We start from the raw sequence: 18,678 nt of genomic DNA on the forward strand, positions 1-18,678 counted from the left end.
CCCCGCCCCCTCTCACTGTGCACACCTGCGCCCACTGCCCCTGTCCCTCATCACTACTTTGTACCTCCTCCACCCTGGGAGATTCCTTTTCACCACTCACTTGTGCACACCGGTGTCCCACTGACATCCAGGGATGCTGCTTTAGTGACAGAAGAGGCAGTGAGTGAGGAAGAAATATGGCCTTGATTTTCCTGGTGAAATTTGTCCAGCAAAATGTCAATGTCACCCTCTGCCCAAGACAGAATAAACAAATGGGTTTTCCATGTCAGTGAAGTTCAGCAAACATCTACAGGGCAGTTAGTGTCAGGTACTGTCCTGAGGCCTGGAGTCGTGAAGGTAAAGAGGACGTGGCCCATCCTGTCAAGGGGTCTTAGCCTAGTTGGGATGAAGACACACTGCCAGAGTGAGCTCCCCCAACACAGACACAGCCGGTGCTAGGGCAGAAGGAAGAACAACATGGTAAAGGACAAAGGGGAAGGTCCCAAGCCCATCTGGAAAATGAAGGGCCTGAGAAGCTTTCTAGGGGTACATGAGATGAGTCTTGAGGGGTGGGTAGCTGGGCAAACAAGGGAGAAGGACGCTCACAGCCCAGAGCACAAGGGATGCGGAACTCTCCAGCAAGAGGGAAGACAGGGAAGAGAGGCCACCAATGCTGGAAAGGTGGAGAGAAACAGGTGCAAGGGCCTTGTGTACCGCACAAAGACAGAACCCACAAGGTGCCCTCCACCCCTCAGGAGAACTCTACAGCCCAAGCAGGAAGAGATGGCCAGCCAGAACCCGCGGCTGTCACTCAAGAAAACAAAGGGACAGAAATGCAAGTGCACAGAATGAGGGGCACTCTGCAGTGGAGATCAGCCTTAGCCAGTCACCGGCAGGGTGGGGCAGAGATGACCTCCCCCGGCACTGATTTCTGTCCTATGAACGTATGCATATGCACCTGTCTCATGACAAGCCTACCTGGACAGAGGGTGCTAAAGAAGGCCCCCAGCGAGTCCACCTTCCCTGTAACCAGCTCGTAATTGACTTCCTTCTGGTACTCCGCTGGGGTGAGAAGGCTCTCGGAAAGAATCCGGGCTTGGTATTTTCCTGGAAAGCAAACAGCTTTCACTGTACCAATCGTATCTTCCCTGCTTACTGGCTGTGTGGCCCTGGACTAGCCCCTTAACCCTTCTAGACTGACATTTCCCATCAGGAACCTGTGGCTAACAGCAGGATCTACCTCCCAAGCCTGCTGTCAGGCAACGCAAGATAACGGTGCCTGGCACACGGCAGAGGCTCAGGGTCTACTACTGAATGTCCTACTCACAGCAAGGTAAATAATTTATTTTAAAAAACACACACACACACAGAATGGGTTTAAGATTAAAGAACGCTGGTCGGGCGTGGTGGCTCACGTCTATAATCTCAGCAGTGCGGGAGGCCGAGGTGGGTGGATCACCTGAGGTCAGGAGTTTGAGACCAGCCTGGCCAACATCGCGAAAACCCATCTCTACCAAAAATACAAAAATTAGCTGGGCATGGTGGTGCACATCTGTAGTCCCAGCTACTCAGGAGGCTGAGATAAAAGAATTACTTGAACTCGGGAGACAGAGGTTGCAGTGAGTCAAGATCGTGTCACCGCATTCCAGCCTGGGCAACTGAGCAAGACTCCATCTCAAAAAAAAAAAAAAGAAAGAAAGAAAGAAAAAAATGCTAAAAGACAACTCAGACACTGTACTTAAAAAGTACATTAAACGCCAGGCACGGTGGCTCACGCCTGTAATCCCAGCACTTTGGGAGGCTGAGGTGGATGGATTGCTTGAGCCCAAGAGTTTGAGACCAGCCTGGGCAACATGGCAAAACCCTGTGTTTACAAAAGTACAAAACTGAGCCGGGTGTGGTGGTGCACACCTGCAGTAGTCCCAGCTACTCCGGATGGAGGCGGAGGTGACAGAATCACTTGAGCCCAGGAGCTTGATACTGCAATAAGCCAAGATCTCGCCACTGCACTTCAGCCCAGGTGACAGAGCAAGACCCTGTCTCAAAAAAAAAAAGTGCATTAAATTCTGCACTCTTAAAGTAAATTTTACAAGGTACAAAAAATTCCGGCCGAAAATGCACACTTGTGAAGATTTAAGCAGGCCAAGAAAGCTCATGTGTTTGGTGTCTGCCTCCCCCACCCAAAAGAACACTCTGGGCAGGCAGATACTGCTCTGCTCCCTGTGGGCCCCCAGCCCCTAGAACAGTGGCTGTACATGTGGGGCCTCAATGTGTGTTTTTAAAATTAAATCAATTGGCCGGGCACAGTGGCTCACACCTGTAATCCCAGCACTTTGGGAGGCCTAGGCAGGTGGATCACTCGAGCTCAGGAGTTCGAGTCCAGCCTGGGCAATATGGTGAAACCCTATCTCTAACAAAAAATACAAATTAGCTGGGTGTGGTCCCATCTACTTGGGAGGCTGAGGTGAGAGAATCTCTTGAATCCAGGAGACAGAGATTGCAATGAGCCAAGATCAGGCCACTGCACTCCAGCCTGGGCAACAGAGTGAGACCTTGTCTCAAAAAATTAAATTAATTGGCTCCTGAACACAGACAACACAACAAGGTCATTGCTTTTTATCTCCAATAGATGGGTGAAGAAACAGGGCCAGAGCTCCTGGTGTGAGTGACCACCCACGTGGTGGAGCTGGGTTTTCAACAGGGTCCTTCCACACTCCCAAGCTGACCCCAGGGCTAACCTCACCAGCCACTCAGAGCAGGGATGAGATTGTAACTAAGTCATTAGTCAAGGCTGCCTTCTGAAGCCAGCTACTGAGCACAAACCACAGGTGCTAACTGCTTCTGCAAACCCGGGCCACCCTAGACAGAAAGGGAGAGAACCACCAAAGGAGGGGACCAGGAACTCAGTTCAGGGGGCTTCCCCGCAGCCGCGCGGCCCAGCGCTCACCAGTGACGGCGATGCAGGAGTCGATGGCCGCGCTGCGGCAGGCACAGATGATGACCACGTAGTTGGTCTTGGCGAGCTTGCCCTCGACCAGCAGCCGGAACATCTCGGAGAGGCCCTCGGCCAGGGAGTAGGCACACTCGATGACGTGCACGCTGTCGTTGCAGGAGCTGGCGGCCAGGCTGGCCAGCCAGGGCAGCTGCGCGGAGGTCACGGGTGCCGCGGCGCTGGGCGCGGGTGGGAAGGGCTGCGGCGGCGCCTGCTGGTACTGCCGGATCTCGGTCAGGTGCGACTCGCGCCAAGAGCGCAGGAAGATCTGCTCCAGGTCCTCCATCAAGGGCACCTGGTCCGCGGCTGCAACACAACGCGGGCGGAGGGCCTGCCACAAATGCCAGCGACATCCGGGGACGCGCAGGTGCAGTGATGTGGAAGTACCCATTTAAGTTATTGCTGTGAAATCGTATCACAGACGGCTGGAGCACGAGGGGAGGGCATAAAATCCGCCACAATCTCACCACTGCCCTAACAGAGCCACGGTATTTATGTGTATTTCTTAATCTTTTTTTTTTCCATATGCAAGTTTTTTTTAATTATAAGATGATTTGTACATTTATTTTTATTTTTAAGATTAAGCATCCTCTTTGACAATCCAGAAACATAGTCCTTGCTCACTCTTCGGCCACACACACGTAAAACAGTTAAAAGTGATTCCTTAATTCTCAATGACAAAGTAGGATAAAGGAATATGTTCTCAAGCTGCAGTTCAACTTTTCTGTCCTCTTTTCAAAAGCAAAAATCTTACTTTGTCTTACTTTGCTACCAAGCCACTCACCAACTATAAGGAAAGACAATTTTTCAAAAAGCCAACAAAACCCAGTAAAAAGAATAAGTATCAACCCAAAATTATCACCCAAAACACTGCTGTTGCAAAAAAAAAAAAAAAAAGAGGAGGAAGCCAAATTCCCATAGCTTGTTAGAGAAGGTCTTTAAAAAGAATTCAGAGAGTTAGGACTGGAACCACAGTGGTATAGACAGGTTACACTGTCCCTATGTGCATATACAGTAGTAAATGTGTAGAACATTTAGCCTGGGAATATAGGCTTTCTCCTACTCCAGGACAGGGAATAAAAACATGTGTTGCTGGAATTAATATTAAAATTGTCCCTACAAATAGCTGTAATGATTGTCCATATAAACTTTGGGTCTTGCATTCTTTCCGTAACCGTGACCCTATCATCAGTTTCAGTGCCATTTTCAGCCATCGTAAAGAGCACTGTTAGTGCGTCCATAATGTCCCATCATATGTAAGCACCACCGTAAGTTTACTCAGCAAGGTCTCTATTGTGGATTCTCTTATTTCTTCCAAATATTCACCTTTATAAATACCTCTGCAATGCACATCTTGACGTATAGAACATTACTTCCTTTGCCTAACGTCTCAAAGGTGGATTTACAGAACCAGCTAATATATATCATCAGCTGTCTTCCAAACGGCCTGAATGCATGCGTTTACCACGCAAACGGTGCATTTGACAAGTACTGGTTTTACTGCACCTAAGCACCACTGGGTGCCATCATTAGGGTTATTAATTCAGAAAAAGATGATTTGTGATTCGCATGTCTTTGATGGTGAGTGAGATTGAATACTTTTCAATATTTGTTTCTTTCTGGTATTTTTTCTTTTATGAATTGTCTGGTTTATACGTCCAGATTTCACACTTGATGAGCTGGAGGAAAGCGCACCAGGCTTCCATTTAGAAGGTGGTTCCAGTCCAGCTCTACCCAGCACCAGCTGTGCGGCCCTGAGCTATCTCATACGGTTTTCTGATGCATCACACGCGGTTCATGCCACCTGCTCTGTGGGCCGTGCCAGAATGATTAAATTGGCTTATATCTCCATCTTTGATTGGATGCATTTAATCAGAATTCACTACTTCAATTAGCTCATTAAATTAGAATTTAATTAGATTAGCTGTTATCTCTCTCTCTTTAAAAACTTTCCTTTGAGTCCACATCTTCTTCCAGAACTAAACCCTACCCAGAGCTGTCTACACACGCCATACTGTCTCCTCACCTCCAATCTCTCTAATTCACTCCAATGTGACTTATCCCCAATCTTTGCGTACATCATCATCAAGGTTGCCAATCGCTTCCCATGGCCAAACCCAATGGTCAGAGTCCAGTCTTCCCTCTGCTCAACTCCCAGCCATGCTGGCACAGTTGATCAGCCCCTCTCCTTGGGAATGCTTTTTTTCACTGCTTCTTACCAACATTCGCCTATTCCCTCAATATAGGTTGGCAGACTGTCGACTTGAGCTGTGGATGCTGTGGGGCATCGGGAAAAGGACTCACTGACCATGCCTGGCCTCATGGAGCTTACACCCTAACTGGGGGAGACACACTTAAAGGGAACAATCACAGACCCTAATTCCTGGTACCCTAAAGATATAGGGCATAGGATAGGGGCCTGGAGGGCGGGATCTGTCTTACACACAGTAACAAGAAGGCCTTCCTGAGGAGATGATGGGTGACCTGAAACCTGAAGGACATGAGGGAGCAAGCCACACAAATGTCTTTGGCAAGAGCATGTCACAGGGAAGGAACAGCAAGTGTGGGATGCCTTGGTGGGACCAAGATTGCTGAGGGGTACAGCGGGCTGGGACAGAGCAAGCAGGTGGGACCAGGAGGCAGGCCGGGCCCCGGGGAAGGGGTGGAGTGAGCAACTGATGGGAAGCTGCGGCAGGGCTCTGAGCAGGGAAGAGATGCAATTGGATTCCCAGTTCTCAGGGATGTGGGGAACAGGGCAAGAATAGTGCCCCGGTGAAGGGACAGCCACAGGGAGGGTGAGCGAGGCTGGATTCAGGATGAAGCTGTGCTTACTGACGGACTGGTGGGGACTATGAGAAAGAGGGCAATGCTGGGTTTCCCAGATTCTCCACTGTCCTTTTCTTCCTTCCCACCTGTTCTATCTCAGTCACCTCTTCTGGATCTCTGAAGATTGGAGGTCCCCAGGCTCAAACCTTGGCACTTTCCTCTCCCCGTAGCCACCCGCAGCTGGTCTCACGGCTTTAATATACATCATCTGTAAGCCAATGTGTCTTAAATGTATACCTAGAGCTTCAACCTCTCCTGGGGCTCAAGGCCTGCCCATGCAAATGAACACAGGTGATTGGCTGTCTCGTGGGCATCTTGTACAAACTCATGCCAAGACAGAACTCAAGTTCATTGCTACCATTCACCTGGCTGCTCAGGCTGAAACCCAGGCCCCACCTGCTCCCACCCACTTCAAAGGGATTTCCAGCCGGACTTACCTTCAGAATAGCCCCTCCAGCTCACTGCTGCTGCTCTTAGTGGCCCAAGCCACTCTGTGCCTTTAATAGGCAACAACTGACTCTTTCTCCGTTTCCGCCACTGCGTCTGCACCATCTGACTCCACACAGCAGCCAAGGTGGCGTTTTTAAAGTGAAAATCAGATCACCTTCATCCCCTGCCTAAAAATACTCCGGTGGCTTCTCCATGTGTCTACCACAGCATCACACTCTTGACCGGAGCCTGCCCCCTGTGACCACACCTCTCCCTCACACCCTGTCTCTGCTGCGGCTACACTGGCCTCTCCAGCGACCTGGGATGCTCACTGCTCCCCACCTCACAGTCTCACCTGGCCTCCCTCTCTCCTCAGGGCCCCACCTGTCCTCATTCCTCAGATCAACACAAGGCTGACTCCTTCTCAGGGTCGAGGTCTCTACTCACAGAGGCCTTTCTTCATGCCCCTAAACTGGCCCCACACAGACACACACTAATGCATGCGCCCACCTTTACCTGCCTGTTTTCCACGGGTTTACTGCTTCTGTCTCCCACTAGACTAGAATCGCCTCAAGGGCAGGGTCTTTGCTCAATTCCCTGCTGTATCCCTGTGCCTAGAATGGCAGATAAATACTTTTGGAAATGTCTCCATTAACTTCAGCCTATTTTCGGCCCCTCAGTGTGGGTACGCCCGCAGTGACCTCATGACGTCCTCCCAGTGGAGCCATAAGCTCTCCCCATGTATTTCAATTCCAGCAGCCCCAAGTCAGCCCCCACAAGGGCTGAGGCCAGGTCTGTGCTTGAGCTGTGGCCCCTCCCTGCCACCTGGCCAATAGGTGGAGGTGACTCACCCAGCTGGACCAGGTAGTACACAGTCAGCAGGAGCTGCATCTCCTCAGAGATGGGCTGGATGGCAGAGGCGCCGTACTGCTCGTATGCCCGCGAGACAGACTGGGAATTCTGGTAGCACGTGTACAGGAGGGGGCTGACCACGACGTCATTCAAGTTCCCACACAGGTAAGGGAAGTTCCCGTGGCCTGCAGAGGAACAGCAGCGACTTGGCACCCGGTCTTGTGCACAGCTTATGGCCCCACATATCTGGGTTCTCTGGGGGTGAGGGAGCTGAAGGAGACAAGTGAACTGCGCCAGGTCCCTTGAGTGCCCTGTCCTGGGAAGCCTTGCTCATTGAGTGCACCTGCTCACCCTTCTGGAGCCTACGATGAGAGGAGTCACCTTTTCTAACCAATGGGGCTGTGCGACTTACTGGTTCATTTCGTCCAATCCTCTTATTTTTTACAAGTGAGGGAGCTGAAGGGAGGGACTTGCCCAGAGCCAAGCAGCCACCACCTGTCGCTCCTCCAGCACCACCGATGGGACACCTTGTGGGCAGAGCACCTTCCAGAGCTTCACTGGGTGCTGCCTGCCAGGCCTTGCCTCCCTGACTCCAAGCAGGGAGGATTGTGCCCTGCATCCTCCCTCCCAGGGCTGTCCGGCAAGGTGAGTTGGGATAATACATCACCACAGAGACCAGAAGACTGAGTCACTCTTTTTTTTTTTTTTTTTGAGACAGTCTCTTGCTCTGTCCCCTGGCTGGAGTGCAGTGGCGCGATCTCAGCTGACTCCAACCTCCACCTCCCGAGTTCAAGCGATCCTCCCACCTCAACCTGCCGAGTAGCTGGGATTATAGGTGTGCATCACCACACCCGGTCAATTTTTGTATTTTCAGTGGAGGCAAGGTTTCACCATGTTGCCCAGGCTGGTCTTGAACTTCTGACCTAAAGTGATCCACCCGCCTTGGCCTCTCAAAGTTCTGGGATTACAGGCGTGAGCCACCATGCCCAGCCCATTAGAAGATTCATTCTGAAGATAGCCCTCAGAGGTGGAATTGCCCAGGCCAGGTTCAAATCTCTTTCCACTATTATTTAGCTACATGATGTCAAGCAAGAAGCTGAACTGCCCTAAACCTCAGTCTCTGCATTTGTAAAATCAGGTGAAGCTATCAAATCCTCTCGGGGCTGCTGAGCTCCCAGAGGTGGCACGTGAGTGTGTGTGTGTGTGTGTGTGTGTATGGTTGTGTGTGTGTGTGTGGTATCTTGCACTCCGGGTACTCCATTTAGTCACCAAAAATATATTTTCTGACTTCGGCTGTGTGCTATATGCAGATGTCCTGCCAGGCTTGGAGAGTAAAGCTGGTGCCTGGGGCACAGGTTGTGTTCTCAAAGACATTGCTTCTCAAGGGCTTGCCAAACACCTGCTGGCCCACCCAGAGCTTCTGATGCAGAACTGGGGCCTGATTCGGATTATAGGATGGGTCCGTGAATTCACGCCTCTCATAAGCTCCGGGGCGATGCACGTTCTGCTGGACCGGGGGCTACCATTTGGGTAGCACCACTTACAAATATTGCGGTTGGCAACAGGCAAGGTAAAGAGTTACTATAAAAGCAAGCATGTGACATTTGTCATAAAAGAGGGACAGAGAAGTGACAAGGGGGGCAGAGGAAAGGGAATCTAAGACAACTTCATAGAGAAGGCACAGGGTTGAGTCGTAAGGCCTCAGGAGGGCTTGGACATGTGGCTGTGGGGAACAGGAGTCAGAGACAAGGGCTTCACAGTGAGGGCTGCAGTGGAAACAGAGAGGCAGTGGAGGGAACAGAGCACACCTGAGAACCAAGAGGACAGTCTCTATTCTGAGATTGTTCATGTGAGACGTAGACTGGCTGGGCTTTCTTTTCTGAGGCTCCTGGCTCAAAGCAGAGGCAGGTGAAGCCCTGCCTACACCTCCAAGCCTTGCACCCTGTCCTAGCTCTGTTTCCTGAGCACTGTGTTCTTGAGACCTACCACAGACACATCACGGCCACATAAAAAAATGCATGCAACATGACTGAAAGAATGTTGGCCTTCATTTGAGGTAGACAGTGGGGCCCAGTGGAACTGCCTCGGTCATTGGTCCTATGTCATGCTAAGGTCAAAACTCAGAGTTGCATGCTACTTCCTGAATACCCTGTCCAGCTTTTGTTTTTTAGGAAAAAGACATGCTCTTTCTTATTTCTTAATTATCAGGGTGCTTCTCCCACTTTCCTACAATCCTCCCTCCTCTATCTACAAGCATGATACCAAATGCAATAATAACGTATTTAAGAGGGGCCTGCGTGCACAGTGTGTGTGTGTGGTGTGTGTGCGCCGTGCCTACGTGTGTATGTGTGTGTGTGTTGCCATGTGCCAGTCATTCGGGTGCCTGCGATCACCAGCCAAGCCCTGCTGAATCCCCCCAGGGTTTCCCATTGCAACATCTCCAGCTTTGTCAAAGGGATTTCTTCAGTTGAGCCAAAAGTCTACCCCCACGTAGCATACGTTAGCCCACTGCACAAAACGGATCAGATCTAATTTTGTTTGATGCCTCTACAGTGGTGACCATGGCTATCTTTGCCCAACCAAAGTAGATTCCATAGTCAGAAAATACTAGTGGCGTGGGTGACAACAGGCAACAACCCACCAGAGCAGGGCTCCTGCAGCCCGGGAGTCATTTGTTTTTCCTAATCCTCGGCACTCAGCACCGGGCCTGGGATCATGGCGGGCGCTCAGTGAAGCTGAGCAGATGAAGGAAAGAACGAGGAACAGGCAATTCCCTTCATGGCAGGGAATCATTTCACCCAGACCCACTGTGGAAAGCTGTGGCAAGCTCCATCATTCTTGGCATCTGATCAGGGGCTGAACTAGTGACTGGCTCTGCCTTGTTCTCTCCTTGCCCTGGAAAGCACGTTAGGTTTGTCTCGGGAGGATACCCTTGGAGTCAGACCGCGATGAGGTCTTGCTTTTGCCTGTTTCTCGTGCCTTCCTTCAGGTTCTTCCATTCCCACGACTCGGTGCACTGCTGTACTTGCCTTTAAATATCACCGGCTTGGCCTTGCATATTTTCAGCAAGTTGTCAGGAACAGACACTGGTTCTCCAGAGGCCACCACTGGGAAGGTGACTGAAGCTGGTCCCACCAAGCCAACCTGGGGCACGCAGGACACGCCTGTGCTCTCTAGGAACACCCAAGAACATTAGTAAAAACATCAGACAAGGCATCCACTTCTCACACACCTGGCATCAGGCCAGGCAGCAATGCTGCTACCTCCTGATCAATGTTCCTGATTACAGGAGCACCAAAGTCTTAGAGTCACAGATTCCTAAGGTCAAGGGCACCTTTAAATTCCTTCCGTCCATCCTTGCCCCAATGGTTCGGTCTCCTCTTTGATATCCCTGCCAAGTCATAAACAGCCCCTTTTAAAATTTCCCAAGGATCAGAGAACTCACTATCATACAGGGATCCTAGACCTTGCAAAGCAATTCTAACACGTGAGAAAGAAGTCTTTTGTTACACCAAACTCTGCCTCCTTAGAACTCCCTCAGCAGTACACACGCACATTCACACACATGCACGCGCACACACGCACACATACACACACAACTGGCAGCAGCACTACCACCAGTACCCAAGTCTAGAATTCTGGGCAAGGCTGCCATCACTTACCATACTTAGCTCTGTTCCCACCACTTTGGGGGTAGCCACCGTCTGGAGCTGATGGAGATTCTGGAGACCATCCTTTGTGGCGTTTTTTGGGGGGCCCGGAGTTTGACAAGATACCTAGACAATATTCAGAGTGTGGATTAGGCTATCATCAGGAAAGGGTTCCAATAAAACTTTCCCTTGGTTTGGAGCACAATGATCTGTTTTGTTTTGTTTTTTTGTTTTTCTAATCACAGTTTCACACGGGTTTTAAGGAGCTAGTGAAATATCTAGGCATAAGGAAATGTCAGTTTTTGTAAATGTTTCATTCCAAAGTTGTGTGTGTGTCTAAACGATCTCTCTCTGAGCCCAAGCTCCTTCATCTTTAAAATGGGACACTAAACCCTACTCTGAAAGGTGGTTTGATCAGGACTAAAGAGAATGTATGTAGAGTGCTTTGTGCAATGAATTGCAGGGAGCCTGGGCCCAATAAGGTAGCCAGAATTACCCACGTCATCATCATCTTCACCACCATCATTATTGTTATGGACATATTCCAATCTGAAGGGCTGGAAGAGAGAAATACGTTTCTGCAGATGGGGGCAGCAGTATCTGATCCACCACCACAGCTCCACCGCTTGGGGGCAGTACTGATCCGCCTGTGCTCCTCTCCCTGCCCCAGCTAATTTCAGACTCAACAAAATCAAGTACAGATGCTGACACCCACTGCAATGAGTCATCCCTGCCCACTCTAGACAACAGCATGCTCATGACTCAAGCTAACTTCATGAATGTTTCAAAATATCAAGAACTGGTTTCCATAGTTTCTTGACTAACCAGACACAAAATTTCCCCTACATGTAGAGATTCACTTCTCAACCTCAACTGTACATTAAACTCAACCGGAAAGCTTTTAAAACTCTGTCTGGATGCAATCCTATCCCAGTTAAACCAGAAGCTCAGCATGGGAGCAGGACTCAGGCATCCCAATATCTCAGCGCTTCTTCTTGATTATAATGCACAGCCCGGGTGGAGAAACACCAATCAGAGCAATGGTTCTCCAGGTGTGACCCGAGGCACTGCACAGAACCGGGCCTTTTAAACCTGTGCCTACTAAACCTGTGTGTCCCTGGGCCCCGCCTTGACCTCCAGAATCACATCTCTGGAAATGACAGTAAGAAAACACCATCCTTTGTAAGCCAGCCTGGTGATTTTTTTTTTTTTTTTTTTTTTTTTTTTTTTTTTTTTTTTTTTTTTTTTTGAGACGGAGTCTCACTCTTGTTGCCCAGGCTGGAGTACAGTAGTGCAATCTCGGCTCACTATAACCTCTGCTTCCTGAGTTCAAGCGATTCTCTTGCCTCAGCCTCCCAAACAGCTGGGATTACAGGCGTGCACCACCACACCCGGCCAATTTTTGTATTTTTAGTAGAGACAGCATTTCACCATGTTGGTCAGGCTCGTCTCGAACTCCTGACCTCAGGTGATCTGCCCGCTCAGCCTCCCAAAGTGCTGGGATTATAGCTGTGAGCCACCACACCCGGCCAGCCTGGTAATTCTTAAGCACACTTAAGTGAGAACCATTGCTTTAGAGTCTCTCAAGGGTAATCAAAAAAATATTATCACCTCATTAGACTGACTAAAAGTAAATAAAAAGTTAAAAGCATAAAGTACTTTGTTTACAAAGAACTTTCAAACCCGTGGCTCCTTTGGCCCTCCCAACAACCACTGACGCAGCTGCTGTTTTCTCCTCCCTGTTTGCAGGAATGAGGCCTTTGACTCTGCAAACATCTGTCCCCAGTTGCAATGGGAGACCCCCCACAGAGGCTAAGTAAGCAGCCAGCTGCTCTAAAAGCTCTCCTGAACGACCAAAGGGGACAGGGCTTGGAAGTGGATCTCAGTAAGGATGGAAGAGACACAGATGTGTTCTCACTTTTGGACGATAACCCTATAAATAGCTCTAAGTAGACCCTAAGCCCATGGGCTCTTTCCAAATGATGTCACCAGGAGCTGCTCCCATGGTACCAATGTGGATCAATTATTTCTCAAAATGTCTCCTGGGGAGGTATTATTTGGCATTTTTGGGAGATGATTCATTATGTAGCCTGCTTGGTGCAGGACATTCTGCATGCTACCCGCTCTGTCCCAGCATCAAATGCCAGTAAGACCCTGTGCCTGGGACAACAAATCCATCCTTTACCAGAACATTTCCTACCCCCGCCCCCCAGGGGGCAGCACTTCTCCATTGGGAACCAGTGAGTGACAGGACTCAAGGCTTCAGTCAACTCCTTGTGGTATTAGACGCAGTTTCTTAAAAATTGATTTTGAGCTCTCTCCCCAGAGCAGAGGAGAAGGCCCAGGAACTCCAACACTTCAGCTGTGCTCAACACAACTCAACTCAGCCAGCGTCATGCCCTCTGGCTGGGCTCCCCAGCAGCTGGTACCAGGGGCTCCAAGATGCACGTTATCATGGTGCTGTCCTTGGGAACTGCACAGCGCCGAGGCCCCGATGGCCACATGTGGCTGCGGGACTAAGCCTGGGATGGCTGGGAGCCCCGTGCGCTCACAGGGAGCCCTCCTGCATGGAGCAGGTGCCCCCTGAACTAAGCTCACAAAGGCGATGTAATAGGTGAGTGGAGAGAGCAGCCCGGAGCCGGGATGCAGGCACAGAGCATGGAGACAGGAGGATGGGGTCACGGGGGTGGGGGAGCTCAACTGCCCAGGGCAGCCAAAATAGCAGGGAATGAGGTTCAGCAGGTGGGCTGGGGCCAGATTCTGGAAAGGCTTGAGTGCTCCCCTAGGCAATCTGGAGGAGCTCCATCTCCCACACCCCTCCATGGAGCATGGCAAGGAAAATGCAGTCAGTCCCACACAGAAGGCTTCCCAGGACCACCTTCACAGGGTCCCGGGCTGAGGGAGGCCCTCATCTCCCTGCTGTTCAGGGTGGAGGTTGGGGGGTCCCCAGACAGCCCAGAAGGGAGGCTGTAGCAGCGTGGCATCCCCAGTATCCTCATCCCCAGATGTCCAGCTCTGCAGCCACAGGGCTGCCCCCAAATGCAGCACTCGGCAGAGAAGCAGCAGTCCCTGGATGAAAGCAGGAGGCTGCCTGGAGCTCGGCTGCTGCGGAGGATGGGACTCGCTACTGCCTGGGACTTGGCTGCTGTGGGTTTCAGACTCCAGGATGGAGGCGCTGGTTGGGAACGGGAGGCCTCGGATTCTGTTCAGAAACTACATTCGCCCCTTCAGTCAAGAGTTAGACAATTCACAAGATTTTCACTAGGGAGGTCCTCCACCAGCACAGTGGAGTGGGAGCTTAGAGGCCTGCCCCTGCCTCTCTGGACCTCTGTCTCCTCCTCTGTAAAACAGTGTTGGCCTAGATGGTTTCTAAGGGTTCCTCCAGTTTGATGTCTTAGATCTTCAAATCCAATTTAGCTGAGTGCATGATGGAGGAAAGAAAGAAAGACGAGAAGTGGCTCCAGATGAGCATGGTGGGGAGAGCACTGGACTGGGAGTCCTCAAGCAGGTCCCTAGGTTGCTCCACCTGTTGACCGCTTCCTCAAACCCTCCTCTGGCAGGAGGTCTGCTCGGCCCCTTCACTCACCTCTCTCATCCATATCCTCACCTCCTCATCCCTCTTTGCTTCCTTTCTCCCTTTCTGTCTCTACATGATGCTTCCCCAACTTCTAAGTTGCAGTTCAGTTACCACCTCCTCCAGGAAGCCTTCCCTGAAAAGACTAGCCTCAGCAATGACGCTGATTTGGATGAGAACAGCCGGTACCAATTAATGAGCTGCCAGATGTGCTCTGACCTTTCACACAGCACCTCATCCCTCTGAACAACCCTTGGAGCAGAATTCTTATCTCCAGGTGAAGAAACATTTATTGAGACTTGGCCAAGGTCCCCTGACTAACAAGAGACAGCAGTAGGTTTTGAATTCATATTTATCTGATTTGGAAGCCCATGTTCTTCCCCAACAACACATTGCCCACTGTTGCTCCAAAATTCTACCATCCTGCAGCTGTGCAGCCCACAGGACAGGTCACTCGCCATCACCACAGCTGTCTCACTGCTCCTTGGCACACACGACAACTCCCAAGTGTGTCACTCATACAGTACCAGTGCCTGGACCCAGACCCATGGACTCAGGAGGCACCCGTGGTCCTGGCCTGACACTCATGGAAGCCACACCAGACTCCAGGAGGCTCAGCGGCCCCAGCCCAGCAGCTCCCATGCCCTCTCTGGCCTTGGCCCAGAGAAGAGCAGGATCCCCAGGACAGCCAGGACAGGCAGCGCTACCTAAAGCCGATGGTCGCGGCAAGGCCAACAGGTTATTCTTTGCCAGCTGTTGGCACTTTGGGGAATCTTTGCCGTTGAAAACAGCCGGACCCACTGTTGCGCTTAGTGAGGAGTGATCAGAAGCTGGTCCTGAAAGCAGATAGAAGGCAAAGAGGAGGGTCAGTTCACGAGAATGCCCTGGGAGCCAGGCAAGGAGGAAATCACTTTCCTTGCAGTTTCACAAACTAGCTTTTCCCCAGCAAGTCTCATCAGAAGATCAGAATTCCCAACAGTGATTCTGCTACACTGAGAAGATACATGCAGACACATGCATACACACACAAACACACACACTTCTGCCTACACACAACATACACATGCACAAACATGTACACACACACACACACGAACACATGCCTATATACATGCACACCCAGGAACATGCTCCCTCCTGCTCACACTCCAATGGACACACAGCCTGAGTGAAAGAAGGACCAGGGGACTTCCTGAATTCCAGGACCACACCTGAAACTGTTCCACTTCCTTCTACCTTCTCTCTCAAGACCTCTGGTTGATATGGTTTGGCTGTGTCCTCACCCAAATCCCACTTTGAATTATAGCTCCCATAATCCCCATGTGTCGTGGGAGTGACCTGGGGGGAGGTAACTGAATCATGGGGGTGGTTCCCCCATATTGTTCTCATGATAGTGAAGAAGTCTCACGAGATCTGATGGTTTTATAAAGGGCAGTTCCCCTGCACACGCTGTCTTGACTGCCGCCATGTAAGATGTGCCTTTGCTTCTCCTTTGCCTTTCGCCATGCGGAACTGTGAGTCCATTAAACCACTTTCTATATAAATTACCCAGTCTTGGGTATGTCTTCACAGCAGTATGAAAATGGACTAACACATCTGAAGTCCAGGAAAGCAGTCGGGTTTGCAGCTACCTGGGTGCAGGCTGTTCACAGGGCCCAGGGCTCCCCAGGTCTAAGGGTAATTCTGGGGACAATCATGGCTTCTGGTCTCCTGGGGCTGACAGAACTGCTTAAGTTGTCCATGTCAGTCAGAACGGTCTGGAAAGAGCTTGGGTCAGGAGTAGCACTGAATGTTTCCTGTGGGTTTAAGGGGGTGGCTCTGAAGCCAGATGACATGTGTTTGAGCCCAGTTCCACCACCTCCCAGCTGTGTAACCCTGGACACTTACTTAACCTCCCTATGCCTCAGTGTTCTCATCCAGAAAACAGGGGTGGTCACTATAGCAACTCAGAGCCACAGTGAGAACGACATGAGTTAGCAGAAGAAAGTGCCTGGAACGGTGCCTGGCGTGTAACATGCTTTGAGTACTTGCTGATACTATCATCTTATTTAATTCTTACAATTGCCCTACAAATTAGACAGAAGAGATTTGCTCAACTTTACAGATGAGGAAATGGAGGTTCAGAGGATTTGAGTTGCCCCAAATCACTCAACTAAATGGTGGCAGCACTGGAGCTTACACCCAGGCACCCCGACAGCAGAAACAGTAGGCTCTCCAGGCCATGATGGTAGAGGCACTGGGGGCCTGGGCGTGGGGAAGCAGCGAGGAGCTCTGGAGGAGAGTATGTTCCAGTCCCCTACCCAGGCAATGGATGGGCCAGGTGGGTACAAGGGCACTGGCTTCCTCCCAGGGCCAATGTGCCTCTACAGACCCACTGGGCAGGAGGCATGAAAACAAGCGGCGACCTTCCTGCGTCCTTGGGAAGGCTGGTGTCTACTGTGATAACAATCACCACGCTTAGGAAGTCTGTGCAACATGGTGAAATGCCAAGCATGTGAATCAGGGTTCACATCTAATGTCACCTCTTGCCTCCACCTCCTCCTGTCCATGAGGTCCTAGGCAAGCACCCAGCCTCCATGAGCCTCACCTTCCCAATCAGTAAAATGCGGGAACCGAGGCCTGCTCACAGCATGGTTGTTGGGTTTCAAGGCACTCACAGAGCTGGGGAGTGCTGCGCATGGGGTGAATGGCAGCAATCTGGTCTTTTCCACCCCTTCTAGCAATTCATTCAAACCCTGACTCAGAACCTTTACATAGAGAGCTCTATGCCGTGCGGGGGTTGTATGGGGGGCGGTGCTGCAGAGGGACCCTACATATGCCCCCACCAGGGGATCCCACTTCATATCAAACAGGAAGAAAGAAAAGCCCTCCCAATGAAACACCTAGCATTCTTTGTTGAAGAGTATTACAAATTCAAGATGAAAGTAAAGGTGTTATAGAAAAAGATAACAGCCCCTTGATTTATTTTGAAGAATGTTTGACTACATAGTCAACCGGACACATCAGAGACATGCCAGTGGTGTGGATTCAGCAGCCCTGGCGTGTCTCTGCCGCCTCACCTGCCTGCTGAGCTCCCGTCAGGATGCTGGGGTTCGTCCCGGGAATGGACTCGCTGGGGAAGGCAGCCGTGCTCTCCAGGGCCGGGAAGAAGGAACCAGAACAAGTACTGGTGGGGATCTGCCGGCTTCTAAACTCTAAGGGGGCAAGGTGCACATGTGAAAACCAACTCGCTCTTCTCCAATAATTACGAAATGAGTTCCTGCAGTGGAACGTGTCCTACAGGACAGTGAGCTATTGAGACAGTCACACAAGCTGCCACCACATCCTGGTCTTTGTTTCAGCAAGAAGCCAGGGCGAGGGTGTGACTCCCACTTGTGGCTCCATGCCAAGGGGCAGCTCTGGTTGTCAAGAGTGGGAGCAAAGGTGAATATTTAGAAGAAAGGGACGAATTATACAAATAAGTCACCCTACAGCTACCCATAGCCATAGACGAGAGTGTTACTTGAAGATAAACGATACCATCTTCCGCCCTTATTTCCTCCTCTGGGAAAGGCCATCCCCAGCGGCCAGTGAGGTGGAGAACCTCTGAGGTGCTTGGACCCAGCAGGTGATCAAAGATGGTGAACTGGTCCCATGCAGGGCACAACCACTGCATCCTCAGGGCCTGAGAAATGACTGGCAAGTAATAGGGGCTCAGGAGGCATTTACTGAACAAAGCAAGAAAAGCAGAGAGGAAGGAAGAACGGGGTGCGAGGGAGGTGTTCCCAGAGCCGCCCAGCCTAAGGCCTCTTCCCTCTACTCCCAGGACCTGACTGGGAGAGTCCAGAAGACAAGATGGGAACAAGCCCAGACAAGGGAGGAACACCTCACACCCCAGTCTTGCCCTCCACCCGTGGCAGACCACTGAGGATCCAGCCTCCCCCTCGCCCCACAGAGCTGACTGTGGCCATGAAAGGTACAGCTGAGACAAAGAGGGTGGCAGGGCAGCCTGCTCCCAACGTTTCTGAAAGCTGCAGCCCAATCACTTCTTCAGAGACCAGCAACGTGAAGCTGATCTTTCTGGCCATAGTTCAGGGTTCAGGGACTTGTGTGGGGCATTGTTCAAGCCGAGCTGTCTTCAGTCAGGTTCTCAGCCTTGGTGCCGGTGACATTTGCAGTGGGCTTCTTTGTGCTGGGGGCCGCCCTGTGCGCTGCAGAATGTTCAGCCATACCCTGGTCCCTACCCCAGATGCTGGTGGCACCATCCAGTCATGACAATCAAACTTGTCTCGAGTTATGGCCAAACGTTCCCTAGGGGATGAAAGTCACCCATGGTTGAGGACCACTTGGGTGAACTACTCAATTTGAGAAGATAAGAACCAGCACCCCAAATACTT

General features: G+C 51.0%; 1 protein-coding gene across 1 annotated transcript in view; it reads right to left on the reverse strand.

Annotated features, from left to right (window-relative positions):
* Positions 1 to 18,678, reverse strand: part of GREB1 (growth regulation by estrogen in breast cancer 1) — an 89,964-nt gene that overhangs the window by 50,818 nt on the left and 20,468 nt on the right. Inside the window, exons 5-12 of the mRNA XM_011965335.1 lie at positions 17,362 to 17,496; positions 15,010 to 15,138; positions 10,741 to 10,854; positions 10,108 to 10,251; positions 7,078 to 7,263; positions 2,927 to 3,277; positions 958 to 1,086; positions 101 to 229 (exon numbers count right to left, since the gene is read on the reverse strand). Of these exons, the coding sequence (XP_011820725.1) occupies positions 101 to 229; positions 958 to 1,086; positions 2,927 to 3,277; positions 7,078 to 7,263; positions 10,108 to 10,251; positions 10,741 to 10,854; positions 15,010 to 15,138; positions 17,362 to 17,496 (1,317 nt within the window). The remainder of the gene's footprint in view (positions 1 to 100; positions 230 to 957; positions 1,087 to 2,926; positions 3,278 to 7,077; positions 7,264 to 10,107; positions 10,252 to 10,740; positions 10,855 to 15,009; positions 15,139 to 17,361; positions 17,497 to 18,678) is intronic.

Source organism: Mandrillus leucophaeus, unplaced genomic scaffold (assembly GCF_000951045.1).
Source record: "Mandrillus leucophaeus isolate KB7577 unplaced genomic scaffold, Mleu.le_1.0 Scaffold72, whole genome shotgun sequence".
NCBI classification, from domain to species: Eukaryota; Metazoa; Chordata; class Mammalia; order Primates; family Cercopithecidae; genus Mandrillus; species Mandrillus leucophaeus.